We start from the raw sequence: 21,258 nt of genomic DNA, 5'->3' as shown, positions 1-21,258 counted from the left end.
AAAAGTATGCCATTAGATTACAGATAAATCACAAGCAGCTGAGAGGTACAAAATGACAGAGAATCACAAGCTGAAGAATAACTTGAGTATTTATCAACTATATTAATAACTAACATACAAAATATCCAGTGATGTCTATGCTGGGTTTAAGTGTGCTGCTTTTAAAGCTTTAAGGATCCACCAACACACAAGCTCTTGGAGGACAGTTTGATGATATGATCAAAATTACAAATGCATATTCCTTTTAATCATTAATTCCATTTTTAGGAATCTGTTCTATAGATATACACATAACTGTGCAGAGCTATTCATTAAAGCACTGTTTGTGACGGGTCAAGACTGGAAACAGATTAAATCAATCATGGCACATCTCACATAACAAAACTAGCAACTACACGGCTTCCCTGGTGGCACAGTGGTTCAGAGTCTGCCTGCCAATGCAGGGGACACGGGTTCGGGCCCTGGTCTGGGAGGATCCCACATGCCGCGGAGTGGCTAGGCCCGTGGGCCACAAATGTTGAGCCTGCGCGTCTGGAGCCTGTGCTCCGCAATGGGAGAGGCCACGGTAGTGAAAGGCCCGTGCACCACGATGAAGAGTGGCCTGCTTGCCGCAACTGGAGAAAGTCCTCGCACAGAAACGAAGACCCAACACAGCCATAAATAAATAAATAAATAAATAAATACTAACTCCCAATTTCTGACATTAAAAAAAAAAAAAAAAACTAGCAACTACAGAAAGAGATAATAAGGAAGCTCTCCATGTGCTGCTGTGTACAGGTATGTAACCATGTGGACAGTATGCTGCCTCCAGTAAGAAGAAGGCAGGAAGGGGGCAAGGGAGCTAAGAATAGGCTGTCTGCTTGAAGAGATAAACCGTGGAGGAGAGCACAGGGAAGGAGGGGGGCTCTCACTCTACAGCTCTGTGTCCTCTGATTTTTGAACCATGTGAGTGAACTTCCTTTTAAAGAAATTGATTTTTAAAAGGCAGCCCCTGGGGTGTCCAGGCCCAGGTGATTAGCTTCAGCCTATGTGATAATATCTGAATTGCTTCCAGATGCTCCTGGTTCCAGTTGGAGTGTTTACGTTTGAGGATGAAATCTGAAATGGGTTCAATACTAGTTTAAAATATTTTTAGTATTCAAATGAGCTTAAAAGGCAGGAAAATAAAAAGCACTTTAAAGAAGGATTTTACAAAAATAATATTTTTTTCCTAAAGAAATGTGACAAATCTACATATCATATTTTGTACCCAACACAGTAGTAAGGTACACGTTGCTCGCGTCAGGAAAGCTGACATTATTTCAATGTACTTCAAAAAACATTAGTTGGCTGTCAGGTCTTGTAGCTTCCAGCACACCAATGAAGAAACCTCTAATAAAAGGATTCTGTTACCCACTACTGGGCATATACCCTGAGAAAACCATAATTCAAAAAGAGTCATGTACCACAATGTTCACTGCAGCACTATTTACAATAGTCAGGACATGGAAGCAACCTAAATATCCATAAACAGATGAATGGATAAAGAAGATGTGGCACATATATACAATGGAATATTACTCAGCCATAAAAAGAAATGAAATTGAGTTATTTGTAGTGAGGTGGATGGACCTAGAGTCTGTTATACAGAGTGAAGTAAGTCAGAAAGAGAAAACAAGTACCATATGCTAACACATATATATGGAATCTAAAACAAAAATGGTTCTGATGAACCTAGGGGCAGGACAGGAATAAAGACGCAGATGTAGAGAATGGACTTGAGGACACAGGGAGGGGGAAGGGTAAGCTGGGACAAAGTGAGGGAGTAGCATTGACATATATACACTACCAAATGTAAATAGCTAGTGGGAAGCAGCCGCATAGCACAGGGAGATCAGCTTGGTGCTCTGTGACCACCTAGAGGCGCGGGATAGCGAGGAGGTGAGGGAGGTGCAAGTGGGAGGGGATAAGGTGATATATGTATACATATAGCTGATTCACTTTGTTATACAGCAGAAACTAACACAACATTGTAAAGCAATTATACTCCAATAAAGATGTTTCCAAAAAAAAAAGATTGTTAAAAATCAGAGCTTGTGACAAAGGAAGTGATGCTTGGACACCACACTAACACACAATCATATTTTCCCATCTTTGGACGACACCTCTAAGTTAATTTACACTTTGTTCAAATCATTCTTGATAGAGGTCTAAAAGGTTTTGCAATAGGAATTAACCAAAACTCCAGTTCTCACCATTTAACAGATTCCTCTAACCACAAATAGTAAAGATGTTTTGCTTTGGATCTGATTTACTTTTAAACTAGTTTTTCTTTTAATTTTTAAATTTATTATTTATTTATAAATTTATTTATTTAATTTATTTTTGGCTGCATTGGGTCTTCATTGCTGCACTCAGGCCTTCCCTAGTTGTGGCAAGCGGGGGACACTCTTCATTGTGGAGTGTGGGCCCCTCACTGCGCTGGCCTCTCTTGTTGCGGAGCACGGGCTCCAGGCACGCGGGCCTCAGCAGTTGTGGTGCGCAGGCTCACTAGTTGTGGCACGTGGACTCAGCAGTTGTGGCACACAGGCCCAGCTGCTCCACGGCATGTGGGATCCTCCCGGACCAGGGCTCGAATCCACGTCCCCTGCATTGGCAGGCAGACTCTCAACCGCTGTGCCGTCAGGGAAGCCCAGTTTTTTGTTTTAAAAATAATATATTTATGTTTTTTAAAAAAGCATTTGGAAGACTATAAAGTGAAAGTGGAGAGCCCCCAGCCCCCCACTCCCAAGGAAAACAATTTTCAGGGATTTCCTTCTGAAAATACCCTATGGACACATTAGTATATATCTTTTTTTTTTTTTTTTTTTTTTTTTGCTGTACGCGGGCCTCTCACTGTTGTGGCCTCTCCCATTGTGGAGCACAGGCTCCGGATGCGCAGGCTCAGCGGCCATGGCTCATGGGCCCAGCTGCTCCACGGCATCTGGGATCTTCCCGGACCGGAGCACGAACCCGTGTCCCCTGCATCGGCAGGCGGACTCTCAACCACTGCGCCACCAGGGAAGCCCAGTATATATCTTTTTACCTCTAAAAAGGATCTAATTATCATTTCTGTTCTCCATCCTGACTTTTTATTTAACGATTCTCAAACTTATCTTCCATCTTAAATACCCATCACTCTCCCTCCCCAGATTTACAATGGCAAAGGACTCAGCTACTCCTCTTCTGAAGGACTTCTGGGTCACCTTTAGTGTTCTGCAATATCTAGATTAATTAACTAAATTAATAAAAAGGTCTGGAATTAACATGAATATTCTTAGAAGTCCTACCAAGCAAGAGATTGATTTTTACCTTATCTATTGTACTTGGCATACAAGTAGGTTGTTAAGCTACAGACATTTGTATGTCAACTAATAACGTGGTTAATAAAAACCACAGGTTTAAAGCATCTTTTCCAGAAGCTGGGAAACCATAAACAGAACTTTGGTGTGAACCATGGTCCAATGACGTGCAACATGATGACAGTAACAAAACCTCTAATACTCTTCAAGATGAAATTACTTTTTAGAACTTCAATTCTTCCTATTTACAAACTGTTGAAAAAACACAAAAATCATTCTGTTTTATTTAAGTACAGCACCAAAACATTTTACCATTTAAAAAAAAAAGGATTTTTAGAATGAAGCCTGCTCTTCAAATATTAATACTTCCTACAGCTCTCAGATATTTATCAGTCTGAAATGCACCTACAGTGGAACAATATATATAACATGTCACTTTGGGAAGAAGGAGTAAAAAGAGACAGCCTGTGGTTACATACACAGCATATGTCTAGCATGATATACAAGAAACACTAGTTGCCTGTGGGGAGGGGAACTGGGTGACTCTGTAAACAGGAAAGGAAGGCTTTTCACTAAAGTCTTTTGTACTTTTTGGAACCCTATGAACACGTCATCCAGTCAAAAGAATTTAAAAAAAAACTTTTTAAAGAAGAATTACCTGTTGATACAAAAATTTCCTAATATCTTAAATAAGAACACTACAGCTGACCCTTGAACAAGGGTTTGAACTGCACAGGTCCACTTATACATAGATTTTTTTTTTCAATAGTAAATAGGGAGGTCCCACGAATATGGAGAAACCGGTATACAGAGGGCAAGTTATATGTGGATTTTTGACTGCAGGGAGGGTTGGCGCCCCTAATCCCCACGTCGTTCAAGGGTCAACTGTAGTTCTGATTCTTAAGCTGCTTTTTGTGGGGTCTTTTCCCTCCCACAAATAGGGTTTGGGAAGAGAGAAAGCAGTTGTCAACTCTCCCTGCAGGTATGAACTTAGATGGAAAAATATACCTTGGAAAAAGATGATATAGCCTCTAGAGAACAAATCACAGTCACTTCCTCCAACTACCCTGGATGTGATGGGCTTCTAAAATTTTGTATTGTTTTTTAAGCTCTAGAAGGATGGTCTGGACTCCCTGGTCAGACACTGCAGGCTCTCCATGACTTTACCTTGCCTTCAGACACCCAGCCTGACTCCCCCTGCTAGTATGTCCTACAATGAGCTCCAGTGCCCTTCCTCTAAGAAGTTTCCCTGACCACCCAGCCTGAAGCATCTGGTTCCTTCCCATCACAACACTGATTTCAGTTCGCAAATAGACAGGCATTGGTGGGGCTGCTGGACTGCCTGCCCACACCACTGCACTCTGAGTTCCAAGAACACAGGGCCCCCACTGATATCACCACAGCCCAAGAGTGTCCCATACATAATAAGCACATATAAATAATTTGTATTATATAAGCGTTTTAATATTTGTTAAATAAAAGAATAGATAAATAGTGGTAGAGTTGAGACTAGAGCTCAGGCCCACCCAACTTCTCAGCACAGGACATCAGTAGTGTCCACATCTAAGAGGCAAGACCACGCTGCCTCTAAATGGTAGCCTGTTGAATGTAAAACAAAAACAAAACTGACTTTTTGCAAAAAGTTTACACGCTCAAAAGTGTATACCTCCAGACCTCCACACTTGCTGTTTATGCTGTTCCCTATGCCTGGAATAGCACCTCACCCCGACTCCTGTTCATCCTCAGGTCTCAGTCACCTCCCCCAGAAGGCCTTCCAAGACCCTTAAGAAAAGACTCTGTCCTATGCCCCAATCATGGACCTCCTCTCCAAGGTACTCGGTCACAGCTCACTATAGCTGTCTCCCATGAAGGCAGACCCTGGACCTGCTGTGTCCCCACCACTAGATCTCCAGGACTGACATCACAGTGTAACAAATATTTTCTACATGACTGAAAAATCCTATATCTAAATCAATGAGTATTTTTGAAAATGCTTTCCATCTTTACAAGTTGGTCCCTTTAAAGGGACTTTGCCCTTTAGGTCATAAATATCTTAAAAGAACACTCTAGACAAATGAGGTAAGTAAATATACTCAGGGCTGTGCTGTCCAACACAGCAGCCAATAGCCACATGTGGCTATTAACATTTACATTAATTACAATTAAATAAAATTTAAAATGTAGCTCCTGACTCACATTAGTAATAGTTCAAGTACTCACTAGCCACAAGAGCCTAGAGGATCCAGTACTGGGAGTGTGGGTCTAGAACAGGCCATCATCACAGAAAGTTCAGCTGGACTTAGTATCAGGAGAACACTAGCATTTCAAACAAAGGAAATGTCCAAACTCACTCTTACCATTGAGAAGGAACCCATTTTTCCTTAACTTTCAAAGATTAAGAAAGTCACCAGTGTGAGCTGAAACACTGAATTATCACTAAAATAAGTTTTAGCTCACCAGTGTGAGCTAAAAATCACTGAATATGATTTTCTCAGATCTTTAAAAGAGAAGTTCAACTCTGGGCAGGTTGTGCTCTTCAAACAAAAACCAATCCCAGAGTAGTAAAGGCACAACCAAAATAACACAAAAATCTATCAATACTTTATGCCTTGTTGCTTTCAATAAAAATTACTGATTAAATAAAATGTAAATAAGATTTAATGTTAGGGGCAAAAATTCTTTGTCCGCCATGGGGTGATTTTTACTAGCAAAATCCATAAATCACCACACCTAAAATATCTAGGAGACTGGAAAAACAGTAAACTCCAACTGAAGCAACTTCCTATTGTAGAATCTGTAGAAAGAGAAAATCCCCACAATACAGGGAGGAGCTGAATCCATTCCTTTCAAGGTCAGTGGTAGCTGAATCAAAGAGGAAATTAAATTTCACTGCTCTTTCTTTCAACCAATTAACCTGACTAAACTGGATAGTGATTCAAAGGCCATTTTCTCCCCTGTTTGCTAAAAAAGAAAGACCATTTTTATAGCTTCTCCATGTTCACTTTTCCTTTTTCACTAAGTCCTAACCTAAATCAAGTCCCTGTTCTGAAACAATACGGGAAACACAGTTCCGTTTAGACTTCAATTTTCCAATAAAGAACAGTTTTTAACTTCAAACACAGACTGAGTAAAGTGTGTCAAACTCCTACCCATTTTGTGGGATTCCTGAATCTCAGCCTCTAATTCATCCCTTTGCAAGCTGGTACTGAGACTGCACCAGCCCTGGTGCTCCACGTGGAACAGGAAGGGGAAACATCTTCCTGTGTACTCAGCAAGAAACGTCCATGGATCTGGTTCTGGGTCAGACCCCTCACCTTCATCAGTCCCATCCTCACCAGCCCAAGGGTAGGTGATGTATAGTACTTTCCCACAATGATACAATAATAATAGCCGCTGCAACCGGCTACATGCCAGGAACCACAGAAGTCCAATATGCAAAGCTAACCAAAGTGAGAAGAAATGGAAAATTCTAGGGGGGGGGGAAATCCCTTTTAGAGATGAGACTCACCCTCCCCAACGAAGTTCTAATGTGAAGTCACTGGCCCAAGGCACAGAGCTGATGAGCTGGAAGCTGAAATCCAGTGTCCACTGAGTGGAGGCCAGGGCTCCTTCCTCACTACCTGTATCCCAGTATAAAAAGCTCTGACATTTCCTTCAACTCTGAGTCATGGTTAGAAGGTTCTACTTTTAATCAAGTGACAAACACTCAAAATATTTTAATCCAAAGGAACTGGGTCAAACGCATACAGTCCATAACTGTCAAAGAAAACCCCAATTATTTGATATATTTCTATAGTTCCTGAGTGTTATCATTCAGTTTGTTATCAAATACCAAAATCCACTTTATTCAAACATTGTTCAAGCCTCATTCTACAGGCTATCAGAAGAAACAGTAGCTTATTTTTCTTGCTATTTCATTGGTTATTCTAAGTACAAAATTAAAACACATATAGATGGTACAGTTTTTATAAGGAAAATTCAAAATATTTGGGGGCAGTGCAAAGGGAAGCTTTTGAAATATAAAAATATTTTGCAGGACTTCCCTGGTGGCGCAGTGGTTAAGAATCCACCTGTCAATGCAGGGGAGATGGGTTCGAGCCCTGGTCCAGGAAGATCCCACATGCCGTGGAGCAACTGAACCCAGACACCACAACTACTGAGCCTGCGAGCCACAACTACTGAAGCCCACGCGCCTAGAGCCCATGCTGCGCAACAGGAGAAGCTACCGCAATGAGAAGCCTGCATACCGCAACAAAGAGTAGCCCCCGCTTACCGCAACTAGAGAAAGCCTGTGCACAGCAACAGTGACCCAATGCAGCCAAAAATAAATTAATTAATTAAAATAAATCTAAAAAAAAAATTTTTGCTTTACAACAGAATTGTATAATCCCGTTAAACAGCTACAACTATTAAGAAACACCTACTATATACACAGGTGTATTAGAAAGACTGGCAAATTAAGAGATCTTCAAAGAGCAGCAGACGGGACATCTAGAAATAGGAAAGTCGGGTTTAACCGAGTGAAAATTTCTTCAGCATTAGATTTTACTATTCTTAGTGATGGTTCAACTAAACATTCTTTTGATTAATGGAAATGAAACATGGGGGAAAACGTTACACGGGATGATATCCAAGGTCTTTCTAAGGGTAAGGTTTTAAAAGAAAGGAATTTGACTTCTAGACATAAGAGCTCAAAAATAGCCTCACTTCCCAAATTTAGAACAAGAAAACACCCTGAAGGCAGATTTTTCAAAGTCAGCAACATTCTGCATATTGTCTAAGAACTTGGGGAAAAAAAAAAAGCCAGTTTTGCTTACTTCCATGCCTTTCCTAAAGATACCCTCCCACCCCAATCTGTGATTCACATCTCTTCAAGTCAAAGCTCGAGGTGGGCAACCTTGCACATGGCTCTTTTCCGGCACTACTGTCAGCAAATCACAGCCCCCACAGAAAGGTGAACACGCAAAAGCCCCCAACAGACACTGGTGCAAGCGCTGACTTCCTGCATCAATGACTTGCTGCAATGTGACAATCCTGAAAGCTAAGCTTAGACTGAATTGGGAAAGTATGGCATCCCCTCCCCCAATTTATGCAAGAGCTGTGGATGCCACAGCAGGCCAGGGGAGCCCATCAGGCATGGGACAGTCTTCTGATAAGGGACGTGCCACTAAGGAAAGGCCTCAGAGTGGGCTCAGCGAACACTGGGCACACGTAATGGAAACCAGAGGGCATGGCCAGGAGCCTGAGAGCTTCTAAGAGACCATCTTGGACAACCTGAGAGGACTAGAGGCAAGCCATGGGCTGAGATCACACCCACGGAGACGAAACTCTCTGAGTAGCCAGAGTGCTTTCCCCCACGCACAGAAGGCACAGAAGCCCAGCAGACTTCCCCAACTGCCTGGCTCCTTGCTCTGGCTCAGTGAGAGAAGACCAGGGGGCACCACAGAACAGGAGTACTAAGGCCCTGCCTCAGGTGCCACCTCCACTTGGACACCCAGCCCTGGGCTTATGCACATGGGGCATTCAGTAAACACTGGGTGAATAAATGAAGCCTTCTTCAATTGCCCTTTCTGACTCCTGCATTTGGGCACCTGACTGCATTTTATATTCTTTTCTCAAGTTTTGCCTCTATGTCTTATCTTTGTCAACATAGTTCTAAGCTACTTGAAGGCATCACCAGAATCCTTTGTACACTGCTACTGCATAAGGGGTACCTCAGACTGAACTGTAATATACACAGTAAAGAAACAGAATCACATATTTGTTTGCTGCTTAAACAGTCCATGAAATACACTTCAAAATTAGTAAGAATTTTCAGAACATACCATAGTGCCTAAGTTTTTGCAATTTTAAAATTTCATGGCCATCGTGTTCCTACAAAAAAATACAATTGAAAATGGAGGCAAAAATCAATAGTATTGGGCTTCCCTGGAGGCACAGTGGTTGAGAGTCCGCCTGCCGATGCAGGGGACACGGGTTCGTGCCCCGGTCCAGGAAGATCCCACATGCCGCGGAGTGGCTGGGCCCATAAGCCATGGCCGTTGAGCCTGTGCGTCCGGAGCCTGTGCTCTGCAACGGGAGAGGCCACAACAGTGAGAGGCCCACGTACCGCAAAAAAATAAATAAATTAATTAATTAATTAAAAATAAAATAAAATAAACAGTATTGATTAAAGAACTCCTGGCTATATACTGAATGTGCTACACTACAAAAAGATCTGCCTGCTTGTGCGCCTTTGTGGACACGCATACATGGCTACTACTGTTTCCAGAACCATCAGCAAACGTGGCTACCAGGGTGCACCCACTCTCCCCTGTCAGGACGGTGCTGGCACCAGGCACTGAGCACTCACTCCAGACCAGGCACTTCTCACACAGCATCTCATTCCACCTTCACCATCACCCTTGGAGATGGGGATGGTCATCCTCTCTTTTTCACAGATGAGGAAACTGAGGATCTTCAGAGCACCAGTCCCACATTACATCAGGGTCACAAACTGCAGCCTGAGGGCCAAACCACCTGGCTGCCGGTTTTTGTAATGAGAGTTTTTCTAGTTTTACTGGCACACAGCTGCACACATCCGTGTACACATTGTCCAGAGCTGCTTTCACACCAAAATGGCAGCACTGAGTTAGCTGCAGCAGAGACCTTATGGCCTGCAATCTGAAATTATGTCCTCTGACCCTTTACAGAAAAAGCTTGCTGACCCATGTATTTGGGAATGGTGCAAACTGCAAGCCCCTCTCTCCAAGCCTCACAGCCCATCAGCAAACTAAGGCTGGGAGGGCCCGCAAGAAAGTGCCTCGGCTATGACCAATTTCTTGTGAGCACAAAACCTCTGTTGAGCAACATCTCTTCACGTGCCCTTGGAATATACTTGAAATGCTGGTCTGAATGAGATAAAGAGGTAGTGTCCTGACTAATGTTACCCCAAGAACTAAAATGACTTAAAGCAAGCTTTTCTAATCTTCAAAACTCACAATAAGGAACATTTCATCTTAACACGGGAAGGTATACTTTGGCAAAATCATTTTAAACTATTTTGTTCTCAAACACATTAAGTAAAAACACAAAGCTGGCACTTATGTAGCCCCAAATAACCACTTTGTCACACAGCTATCAATAGAATGGCACAAGTCAGAAGTTGTAAAAATACAGGCTAACAATGTAAGCATCAACTTCCAATAGTAGGATTAAGCCTAAGTCCCTTTACAAGCCATTCTCAATTATGTTTGAGAATTACAGAATCAAATTCAAGCTTTAAACAGCAGTGATTCTCAATCTTTTGCTCTACTGTGAAGGCTCCCTTGGTGGGATTCATACTTACCTGCCATCCCCAAGGAACTTCAAATGAGGCCACTGTTCTCACCGCTCTCACAGTTATTCAAAAATCCCTACTCTCCTACTAAGTAAAAGCTAAGCAAGTCATGAAAAGCCCTAGAAGTCTCTACAAAAACTCACATTTCCTAGTTAGCCAGAACTTAGTAACGAGATGAAATAACCTAACTGGTCCTCAATTACCCACTGCAATAAACAAGAACGTTAAGACCAGTATAGGCCTTGAATAACACCCTGCTGCACCAGAATGAGAGGGAGGGCGGAGCTCCTACCCCAGGCCCCTAATAGGAAGAACACTCTCCTGTTCCATAGCTGCTGACAAACCTTCCCTACAGGGACTTAATTCACTTGCTGGAGTTATGCTACTGAAACTTAGCTGCTGACAAACTTTCGCTACAGGGACTTAATTCACTTGCTGGAGTTATGCTACTGAAACTTGCTAAGTACTGTAGTCTCCCGGGTCCATGATTGAAGTAAATTCCAGGTTTATCGATGTAGATTTATAAGATGAATTTATCAATTTACTTTAACGATCTAGGTTTGATTCTGGTTTTTACCCTTTATGTTATTTTGGGCAGATCACCTCTCTTAAGTCTGGTTCCTCAACTGGAATTGGCAGGAACAGTATCTTCCCTTCCTGCCTCACAGGTTGCTGTGAGGACCAAACTGAGATGATGGGGAGAAAAGCACTCCGATATGTAAACCTAAAAGGTCATCATTTTGCCGTAAAAGGTATTTCGGTTGGTAACAGTATTTACACCAAGTTTCTTTAAATATAGTTTTCTCTTGCACTTAAAGGGATTCACAGTATAAAATGTAACCACAACTGCTTAGGGACATTTATACAGCACAGGATGAAACATACCTGTGTTCAACTTTCAAAAGGCAGTCCTACAAAACTTTTTTATAGTATATCTGTTGAACATAAATTTGGCTTCAATAAAGCTGACCAAAAAAGGTCTACTGCTTGCCTAGATATTTATTTGTTCCGCGCTGTTAAATCATGAATCCCTGCTGCTGAAAGACACTAATATGCTGGTTTAATTTGGATATATTAAATAAAAAAGTTTCCAAAACACACACTGGTAACACAAAATCCTACTTCTCATAAAGGGTGCCAAGTAAAGGAAGATGACATTTGTAAAAAAGCGTTTACACCTTCAATGTAAAACAAGAAAATGCTTCTTCAACAACATCTGATACCATCAAATTCTGTGCCACTCCAGAAGAAAGGTTGGGGTTGGGTGAAAAGTACTGCTTTTCCTTCTTCCTCTTGTTACCTTCCTTTGGGGTACATTCCCTATTTCTGCATCAGCTCTGCATGCTCTCCTCAGAAACCTTCCCTGACCTCCCCAGCCTGCACTGATCTCTCCCATCTGTCTCTGGTGGCAATGACATTTATCAGAGATGCCGCCTTACCTCACTCGAGTGCATGCACATACACACTCCCCCTGCAGGCAGCATCCTGGCTGGTAACTGCCTTACCTTACTGGAGTGTACACACATACAAGCGCCCTGCAGGCAGCATCCTGGCTGGTAAGCGCCCCAGCATCAGGTGTACTATTCTGCCCCTCCCGCACACCCGCCCCGGGACTCAGCTGACACTGATGGCTCCACAGGCCAGTCCCCAGAGAAATGCACTGCACCGTGATAGTCCAAGTCACTCTTTGTTTCTCAGGCCACCAAGGCCGCCTCCTTCTCCTCCTAACCCTTCAGCTCTTCCCATGCAGAGCTCCCCTCCCACAAATTTTACCACATGAGCATGGAACATACCTTGCTCTGCCTGGCCCAATTTTATCCTAGAAGCCAAAAACACACCTCCCCTCACTAAAATGACGCTGTCCCTCTCAAGAATGTTATTCCCAGGTCTCTCCCCACTTTTCCACCTAACCAAAGGCTTTCACTCCTTTGACTAGTGTAATGTAATTGCTTTAGTTCTTTATTGGCTTTAATATACATCCTTAAGATCTCTGTTTTAGACTAGTAGTTATAGGAGACAAGGTTTTACCTTTTTTAATATGCTCAATGATGACCCCTTCTGTGGCCTACCATGCTAACAGACCCTCTCACAATAATGTGATGGTGATGATGTGCAACCAAGGACCCAACATAAATATGATGGTGAACTTATTCTTTGGATTATTTAAACAGAACTGTTAAAAACTGACTTTTTTGTTCCACATTTATAAAAGAGCCCCAATGTCTTACAAGGATCAAAATTGGAAAAGGGGAAAAAAGTGGTCAAGAATAGAAAATCCTTTCTGATAAACTTTGTTGTGATTAGCAGCACATTAAGTAAATATGTGACCGTCCAATAACAGAACTACCCAAAAGCCAATCCTTTGGGCACCATCTTGGAAACAGCTGAAAGTATATAGTGGGACAAGCCTTTTTGTTACGTGTCATGTTACTAATTTGTCCTTCTTCATAAAACAAAATCTACAATAACCTCATTCAACAACAGAAAAGCTGCAAAGCCATTCAAAAGTTACCAGTTTCAAAGGACAAGCTTCAAGGCTGAACTTGTCTGGTACGATCTATGTTTCATATGATTAAAGATTTTTCACTCAAACATGCCAAGATTAATGAAGCAAAGGAGATCTATTCTGCAGTAAAATCATAAGTTTTTTTCAGGCAGTAAAATCAGAGTATTTAAATCTTGGTTGTTCCCACATTTCTCACTTCAGATAAGCCAATTTTACAAAATTAACATCAAACTCAACTCCTTATCAGTTTTTAGAAAGAGTATTATTAGTGACTTATATAGCGTGAGACTTACTGATTCCTCCCCACTGTTTAACAAATTTATTTCAACCAGACAAGAATCTTCTTATGACTGATTTGTTTTTAAAAAAAATTGTTTCCCTCACTTCTACTTTAACTAACAGTCTAGGAATTGTATTAAAACTGAAGCCACAAAATTCAAGTTTTGTTTCAACAGTAGAAATAGATTTTTAGACCACTAGTATAAAAACACTAGCGGTCAGTCCCAGAAATATTTGCACAAGCTGAACAGCTGTGTCTACTGCAAATCTGAAGGCACTGCTGCAGCAATATAATTCAATTTGGACCCATTCATTATAAACTGATTTTCAGATGCTGCTACTCAAGACCGTAGTGGAGAAACGCAAGCTGCGCTGGGAATCAAATCATTCACAGCAGCGCACAAGTTTTTATTTTACTGCAAAGGAGAGTTCTGAAAGAGGAAATACAACTAGTTCATAATGCTACCGTGAACCAGCCCAGAAGAAGCTAGCATTATTAAATGAACAGAAAACTAAAATACTTCTCTTAAGTAACTGACATGATTACCTAAGGAAGTTTCCAAGGAAGCTGCTTAAAAGAATGATTTATTCAGTACCCTGATAAAAAATTTTTTGGGAAAAAATGTAATTCCTACATTCTTGAACATAATTTTTTAATATATATCTACACGGTAAAAACAACACAAGCGCCCTTGGAGACTGCAGCTCAGATGAATCTGCTATTTAACTTTCTTCCGAAGTCATACAAGTGAAATTAAACACTCCACAGCAACTTTCATGACATCTTGCTAACGAAGTTTGGGGTTGTGAAAAATGTAATGACTTAGGTGACCAGCAACAAGAGTTTTCAAAATAACTACTAAGCATTTTCCCAATGAGCACATTCCAAGTAACTTCTAAGTCGTAACTCACAGGCTGGCTGCTGCTAGGAGTGTCTTCTGGTCGCAGCCTTGTGAATGTGTTACCAATTCAGAAAACACTTCGGGTCCCCTTTCGGCTGCACTAGTTTCTTTTCTCACCAGCAAACCTACCCTCCGCTGACATCCCTCCAGACAGCCACGCGTGTGTCGACACACGGCGGCAGAGGGAGGGGTACGGAATCACCACGCAGAATAGACACGCTCCACTTTACTTTTTCTCGCTGGAAGTACCACTCGGTCTCCACGCGAGGAGGGTTCACCAACTCCGGGCGATCCGAGCGCACCCGGGCATGTGTTGCCCTACTCGGGCCCCATAACAGTCTTCCGACAAACTTCCCCCTCTGCGGCGCGGGTCCCGGGGAAGGGGCTGCGCGGTCCTCCGCTGAGTTCGGGTCCCCCAGGGGCACTCACCTCCAGGTGGGGCTGACAGCGACCCCCCAGGGCCCCTACCCCCGGCCCGGCCCCCTCCTCACCTGTGCTGTCATTCGCCGAGAAGCCTGGCGAGCTGAGTTTGGCTCGTTTGGGGTTGGGCGGTCCGTCCAGCAAGTTTTCGGCCATTTTCACCTGCTCGCGAAAACAGCCCCGAGCGCGGGCCGCGGGGTCGGAGAGGGCTCCGGGGCGGGGGTCGGCGCCAGCCCCGACCGGCTGCGAGGGGAGAGGAGCGAGCCGCGAGCTGCGCGAGCCGCGAGCCGCGAGCGAGCGCCGAGGGAGAGGGAGGGCGCAGGGCCGGGTGGGGGAGGCGGCGGCCAAATCTCAGCCACAGCAACAGCGCCCCGCAGCGCTCACCGCCCGCCCCCGGCCGCCGCCGCCGCCGCCGCCGCCGCCGCCGGCCGCGGCCCCCTCATCCCCTGCCCGCCTCCCGAGCGCGACACTCCGCGGCGGGGGCGCCCCGGCGGCCCGGCGGTGCCCCCGGGCCCGGCTGGCAGCGACGGCGCCCGGCCGGGCGGCTCAGGCAGTACCCGGGAACATGGTGCCGCCGCCGCGCCTCCGCCTCGCTCCCCCCCCGCGCCCCACTTAATTAATTCGCTCGCGGCCCGACGACCGGGGGGCTCCGGGCTCCGCTCCCCGCCCGCGGCCCGCCGCCGCCGCCGCCGTGAGGAAAAACAATGCGCGAAGCGGGGCCGCCGCCGCCGCCGCCGCCGCGGCCCCCCCACCCCCCGTTCCGCCGCCGCCGCCGCCGCCGCCGCCGCCGCCGCCGCTGCCGCCGCCGCCGCCGCCGCCGCCGCCGCGGCTCCGGGAGGCCGAGCCGAGAGGCGAGCGGGGCCGCCGGACCGGGCGCCGAGGACCGGGCGGAGCGGGCCGGCCGGGCGGAGCGGGGTGCGCGGGCGGTTGTGGGGCCCGGGACCGGCGGGGCCGAGTAGATCGCGCTCGAAGCCCCGGTCGGGTCCGCGACAAGATGGCGGCTGTTGATTCCTCAATTAAAAAAAAAAGAAAGTTTTTTTTCTTCTCTTTCCAGAGCCTGAACGGGGAGGGGGAGGGGGCGGGGCACGCCGGTGCGTCACCCCCCCCGAGGCGTCACCACGCACGGCCCCCGCCCCGCCCCCTCCACCTGCGCCTGCCGCAGCGGAAAGAGCCGAGCACGCTCGGACGGAAAGGGCCGAAGATGCGGTCGCTGTGCGTCGTGCCGCCGGGCGGCGGGGCTGCTGGGCTGCCTGGCGGGGGCCGGGCCTGCGGGACGCCGAGCGCCGGGCATCGCCGCCACTTTTGTTCTGACGGTGACTGGGCGGCGAGGGCTCTGGCTACGACCTGGTCGCGAGCCGGGCCCCCAGGCGCGGAGTCGGCGCCGGCCGGGCCTGCCTGTCCCGCAGGGCGACTCTGCCAGGTCCCGGCTCCTCACGCCCCTGCCCCGCGACCCTCCTCCGCGACCAGGCCTGGCCACTTCCCCTCTCCGGATGCCATCGATGTGTCGTGGCCTCTGCAGGTTACATACTGCTCTCGGGTCCGCCTGCGAGCGGGTGCAGATGGGGAAACTGAGGCAGGAAGTGGCAGGGCCGGAATTCGAACTCCCCCACGTGAAGTGAGGGGGGCGCAAGACTCCTGAGCCCCTGTTCCCCAGCCCGATGAGATGGGGTCACCTGCATCGGGAGTTGGTGAGCGCTGCCTCCCAGACGGACGCGCTCAGCCTGCGCCCGGCCCGGAAGGTCCCATTACATTAGGGCTTAGGGCCTCGACGACCGGGGCGCGACCCCCACCCCCACCCCAGGACAACTACCTGGACCCCACAGGTGTTCCAGACAGGTGTGGGGTCCCAGGGAGACCAGCCCGCGTGGCCACTCCCCGCAGGACAGTTCCACAAAAATCTAAGGTGTTCACATATCTCAGCTCCTTATCTGCTTCTCACAACTTGCCAGCGCTTCATCCGAAGTCCTTATCCGAAAGGTATCACCAGCAACCTGTTTCCTAAGCTAGAATCCTGTGAAACAGCACCGACTTCTCCCTCTCTCCCACCCACCAAGCAACCTGCCTTCCCAGGTCCTTTACCTGGACAAACCGCTCTTCGTCCCCATCCCACTGCCCCAGAGGCGTCTCGCATCTCCCAAGTGGCTACGATGGCAGCTTCCCACTTCAGTGTCCCTTGCAAACTGTATTTCTCCCCACGCAGCATCAGAGTTAACTTCTTGGAAAAACAGAGAAAGAACTCTGCTTGAAACAAATAGCTCCTACACATAGAAAAAAAAAAGCCCATATATATATATATATATATATATATATATATGGTCTGGGGGAAAAAAGAACATATGTATAGTTGTTTTAAACAAATATATATATGCAAAAAAGTGATTGTCTTCAAGTGTCAAGACTGAGTGATCTTTCTACTTTCTTCTCTTTATATTGTTCAAAATCTTGACTGCCCCCCCATCCCTCCCTTCCACTTTCCATTCTTCACTCCACCCTCACTCCCCGACACCCACGCAGCCACTAGGAAGTTCTTACCATTCTGACCTTTTTATATTTTTGCAAATGCTGTTCCCTGCGCTGAGAATACATATACCTGGCAAACTCTAATCCCAAGACCCAGTTCAAACATCACCTACTCCAGGAAGCCCCCCCAGCTCAGTTTTGGGCTCCCACAGCACTTGTGGGCATACTTCTGTGAAGGCATACCACACACTTTCATTTTTCATCCTTCATGTCTTTATTTATCCATCAAATATCCCCTGAGAATCTCCTGAGGGCACTGCCACTGTGCTAATCTCTTGGGCAAAGAATAAAGAAAGAAATCTCTATATATTTGACGAGGCCAAAGAGCAAGGCCTGGAAATCAGAAACAGAAACATTCAGGAAGGCAATTTGCACAAGAAGGCAGAAGGTGTTTAGAGTCACAGAGTAACACAAGGCCAGTGGCATCCTATATCTGAATGTGCCTTGTGTGTCCCTCTCACCCCAAGTCTGTGGGCCCCTTGAGGGCAAGAGCCAGGTCTTAGTCATAGTACAGTGCCCTGCAAGAGGTAGGTTTGTAAAATTTGATGAATGAATGAACACTGTCAGGTTCCCCTGAGTCCTAGAGGCCTCCAGGACACCGAGAAGGATGGGCTCCAGCCTGAGGCAGCTCCAGGCCACTCACCCACAGAGGGGACGTGTCAGGTCACTGAGAGGCCACAGCCAGGACCTGCTTGGATCAGTAGGGACACTATCTGGCCTTCAGAGTCCCTGGGTAAATGGTTTACACAACAGTGGGCCCATGAGCTCATACCACCCCCTCACCCCCAGAGGGGGAAATTGAGGGCACCCGTCCCTGTAACCCAGAGGTAAGTGACCTGGATGTGTCAGGGCTGGGGCTGAAACACAGGTCTTCAAACCTTCAAACCCCATGTTCTTCCTACCTCACCACGCTCAACCCTGAAACATACCTGCTCTACAGACCTTTTTCTATCTCATTTGTATCCTTTTATTACATTCCTCTGGTATTTCTTGATATCTGCTTTTTCTTTCCTTTCTATGTCTTCTCTCCTTAGTCTGACTCCCGTCAAAGAACACCGCACTCAGACATCGACAGCAGAATAGCAAGGAAGGAAGTATGGTTCCTGTCTGCCCACCCTTAGCTTGGGATCAAGGTCGACACAGACAAAAGGGACCCAGCACTATTGAGTGCCTTCTGTATGCCAGGCCACTCTGCCACATGCTCCACTTGGATCAGGACTTCCCACAATCCTGGAAGGAAATATCATTGTCCACATTTTATTAAGGAGGAAATAAGGCCCCAAGGAGGGCCAGTCACTCAGCCACTAAGGGGCTCTGCTACGTTGCAAACATAAGGTTGCCTCCTGCTCTCTCCATTCTCAGAGGCCGTGTCACCAAGGAATCCCCATTTACAGAATGCTTCGGGCCCGGGAGAGGAGGATTAGGTAGAAATAAATCAGGAGAGATTTCCTGAGAAAAGTCCATTTGAATCCATCAACTGCTGAATGGATAAATACAATGTGTTATAGCCACACAATGGAATATTATTCAGCCAGACAAGGAATAAAGCACTGACACAGCTACAACATGGATGAACCTTGAAAATACGATGTTTAGTGAAAGAAGACAGTCACTAAAGACCATATATTGTATGATTCCACTTATATGAAATGTCCAGCATAGGCAAATCCATGGAGACAGAAAGTAGATTAGTGGTTTCAGGGGGCTGGGGAGAGGGGGAGACAGTGGATGGTCGCCAAAGGTTATGAGGTTTCTGTTTGGGGAGATGAAAATGTTCCAAAATTAATGGTGATGAAGATTCACAACTCTGAGCTGAAAACCATTGAAATCTACACTTTGGGTGAATTGTATGGTACAGGAACTCTCTGTCAATCAAACTGGTTCTTAACATGTCGGTTTGGGAAGAAGTAAGAGAGACAAGGAAAGACAGAGGGAGGCTGGTGCTCCCAGCAGAAGGACACAAGTCAGGACCAGTTGGGAGAGCGAAAAAGGGATCTGCGTGGTGGCACCAAGTGAAAGCTTCTGGGGGGAGGGGCAGGGCGGGGTTGGATTTGATGTGATTGGGATTTCCCAGGTGGGGGCTGAGAGATGAACTCAGCAGAAAGAAAACAGAGACCCAGAGTCACAGACTGAACTGGAAAGAGAGGACGTTGATGGGGGAGAATTGAGGAATGTGCAGCTCAGGCTCCTGCCTCGGACCCCAGTGGACATTCATGCTCAGCGGGCCCCAAACAGAAGCCGCAACCTTGTCTCCACTCCAGCTCTGCCTCAGGTGCTCTGCTTCCTGGGAATGGCTCCCAACTCTCTTCTTGGGGACCTCAGGGTAACTTCCCACTGTCCCCTTTCCTGAACCTTTAATCTCCCCCCTACCCCCAAGGGCTTCTTTTTGTTTGTTTTGTTTTGGTTATTTATTTATTTATTTATTTATTTATTTATTTATTTATTTTTGGCTGCGTTGGGTCTTTGTTGCTGCGCACATGCTTTCTCTAGTTGTGGCGAGCGGGGGCTACTCTTCCTTACGGTGCATGGGCTTCTCATTGCAGTGGCTTCTCTTGTTGCAGAGCACGGGCTCTAGGCACGTGGGCTTCAGTAGTTGTGGCAGTTGGGCTCAGTAGTTGTGGCACATGGGCTTAGTTGCACCGTGGCATGTGGGATCTTCCCCGGACCAGGGATCAAACCTGTGTCCCCTGCATTGTCAAGCAGATTTTTAACCACTGCACCACCAGTGAAGTCCCCACCCCCACCCCGGGGCTGCTTCTCCTCAATAAACGGTCAACCCTGATCCTGCCCCATCTCCTCCATTCCCAGTCAAGCTGCTTGACCCAGTTGTCTACACTGGCCCGACTCACTTCTCTTCTCCCAGGCACGATTTTTATTTTTATTCATGAAAAATTTCAAACCAGTTCCAGAAAGTAATGTAGAGACATTTGTGTCTATATTGTTAAGGTAGACAACGTTAACATTTTGCCATATCAGCTTCAGACCTTTATTTTACTTACTTATTTAAGGAATCACATGTCAGAGACAGAGCTAAAGCCCCCATTTCCTGCCCCTCTCCCCCAAAGTCACCACTTTCCTTGGTGTATATGGTTACCATGTAAGATGTTTATTTTTACTAAGTCAAACCAAGTGGAATTGCCAATACTTGACTGTTTTTGATCCCCACCCCCCAACAAATTAATATGGTTGACCTAAATATGACATGTGCATACAAGTTTTTCATCCTGCCAAATTGAAACTGTATTCATTAAACAATAACTCACTATTCCCTGCTCTTCCCAGCCCCTGGCAACCACTGTTCTACTCCAAGCTTCATCTGTGTTGTAGCGCATGTCAGAAATTCTTTCCTTTTTAAGGCTGAATAATAATCCATTGTATTTATATGCTGCAGTTTGTTTATCCCTTCATCCATTGATGGATGTCTAAGTTGCTTCCACCTTTTGGCTATTATGAATAATGTTGAGTGTACAAATGTCTCAAGACCCTGCTCTGTCTTACTCCTTACTCTGTTCAGGCTGCTAAAACAAAATACCATAGACTGGATGATTTATAAACAACAGAAATTTCTTTCTTACAGTTCTGCAGGCTGGAAGTCCAAGATCAAGGTGCCAGCAGATTTGGTGTCTGGTGAGTGCATGCTTCCTGATTCATAGACGGCTGTCTTCTCTCTGTGTCCACACATAGTGGAAGGGATGAGGGAGCTCTCTGAGGTCTCTTTTATAGGGGGCACCCCTAACCTCCTGAGCTTTTTAAGGGTCAACTGAAAGGTTCCCCCACCTCTATTACAGTGTTTCAAATTTAGAGATATCTAGTAAGGAGAGTTCCACCACCCCCTCTTCCTTTTCAAAGCTGTCTTGACTATGCTTAGCCCTTTACTCTTCTAGATGAATTTTAAGGTAAGTTTTTCCAGGACCATAAAAAAAATTGGATTTTTTATTGAAACTGCACTGAATGTGTGGATTAATTTGAGGAGAATTGCCATTTAAAATATAG

At 45.9% G+C, this 21,258-nt stretch overlaps 1 protein-coding gene across 3 annotated transcripts in view; it reads right to left on the bottom strand.

Moving 5' to 3' along the window:
- The window catches only part of CREBBP (CREB binding protein), a 131,432-nt gene extending 116,376 nt beyond the window's left edge, over window positions 1-15,056 (bottom strand). For all 3 annotated transcript variants that reach the window (XM_067706815.1, XM_067706817.1, XM_067706816.1), the window contains exon 1: window positions 14,817-15,056. In XM_067706815.1, coding sequence (XP_067562916.1) covers window positions 14,817-14,901 — 85 coding nt within the window. In that variant the 5' untranslated portion in view covers window positions 14,902-15,056. The remainder of the gene's footprint in view (window positions 1-14,816) is intronic.
- Window positions 15,057-21,258: the final 6,202 nt, after the last annotated feature.

This window comes from Pseudorca crassidens, chromosome 15 (genome assembly GCF_039906515.1).
Source record: "Pseudorca crassidens isolate mPseCra1 chromosome 15, mPseCra1.hap1, whole genome shotgun sequence".
Classification (NCBI taxonomy): Eukaryota; Metazoa; Chordata; class Mammalia; order Artiodactyla; family Delphinidae; genus Pseudorca; species Pseudorca crassidens.
The sequence above is the reverse complement of the archived record's forward strand: the minus strand, read 5'-3'. Positions and strand labels throughout refer to the sequence as shown.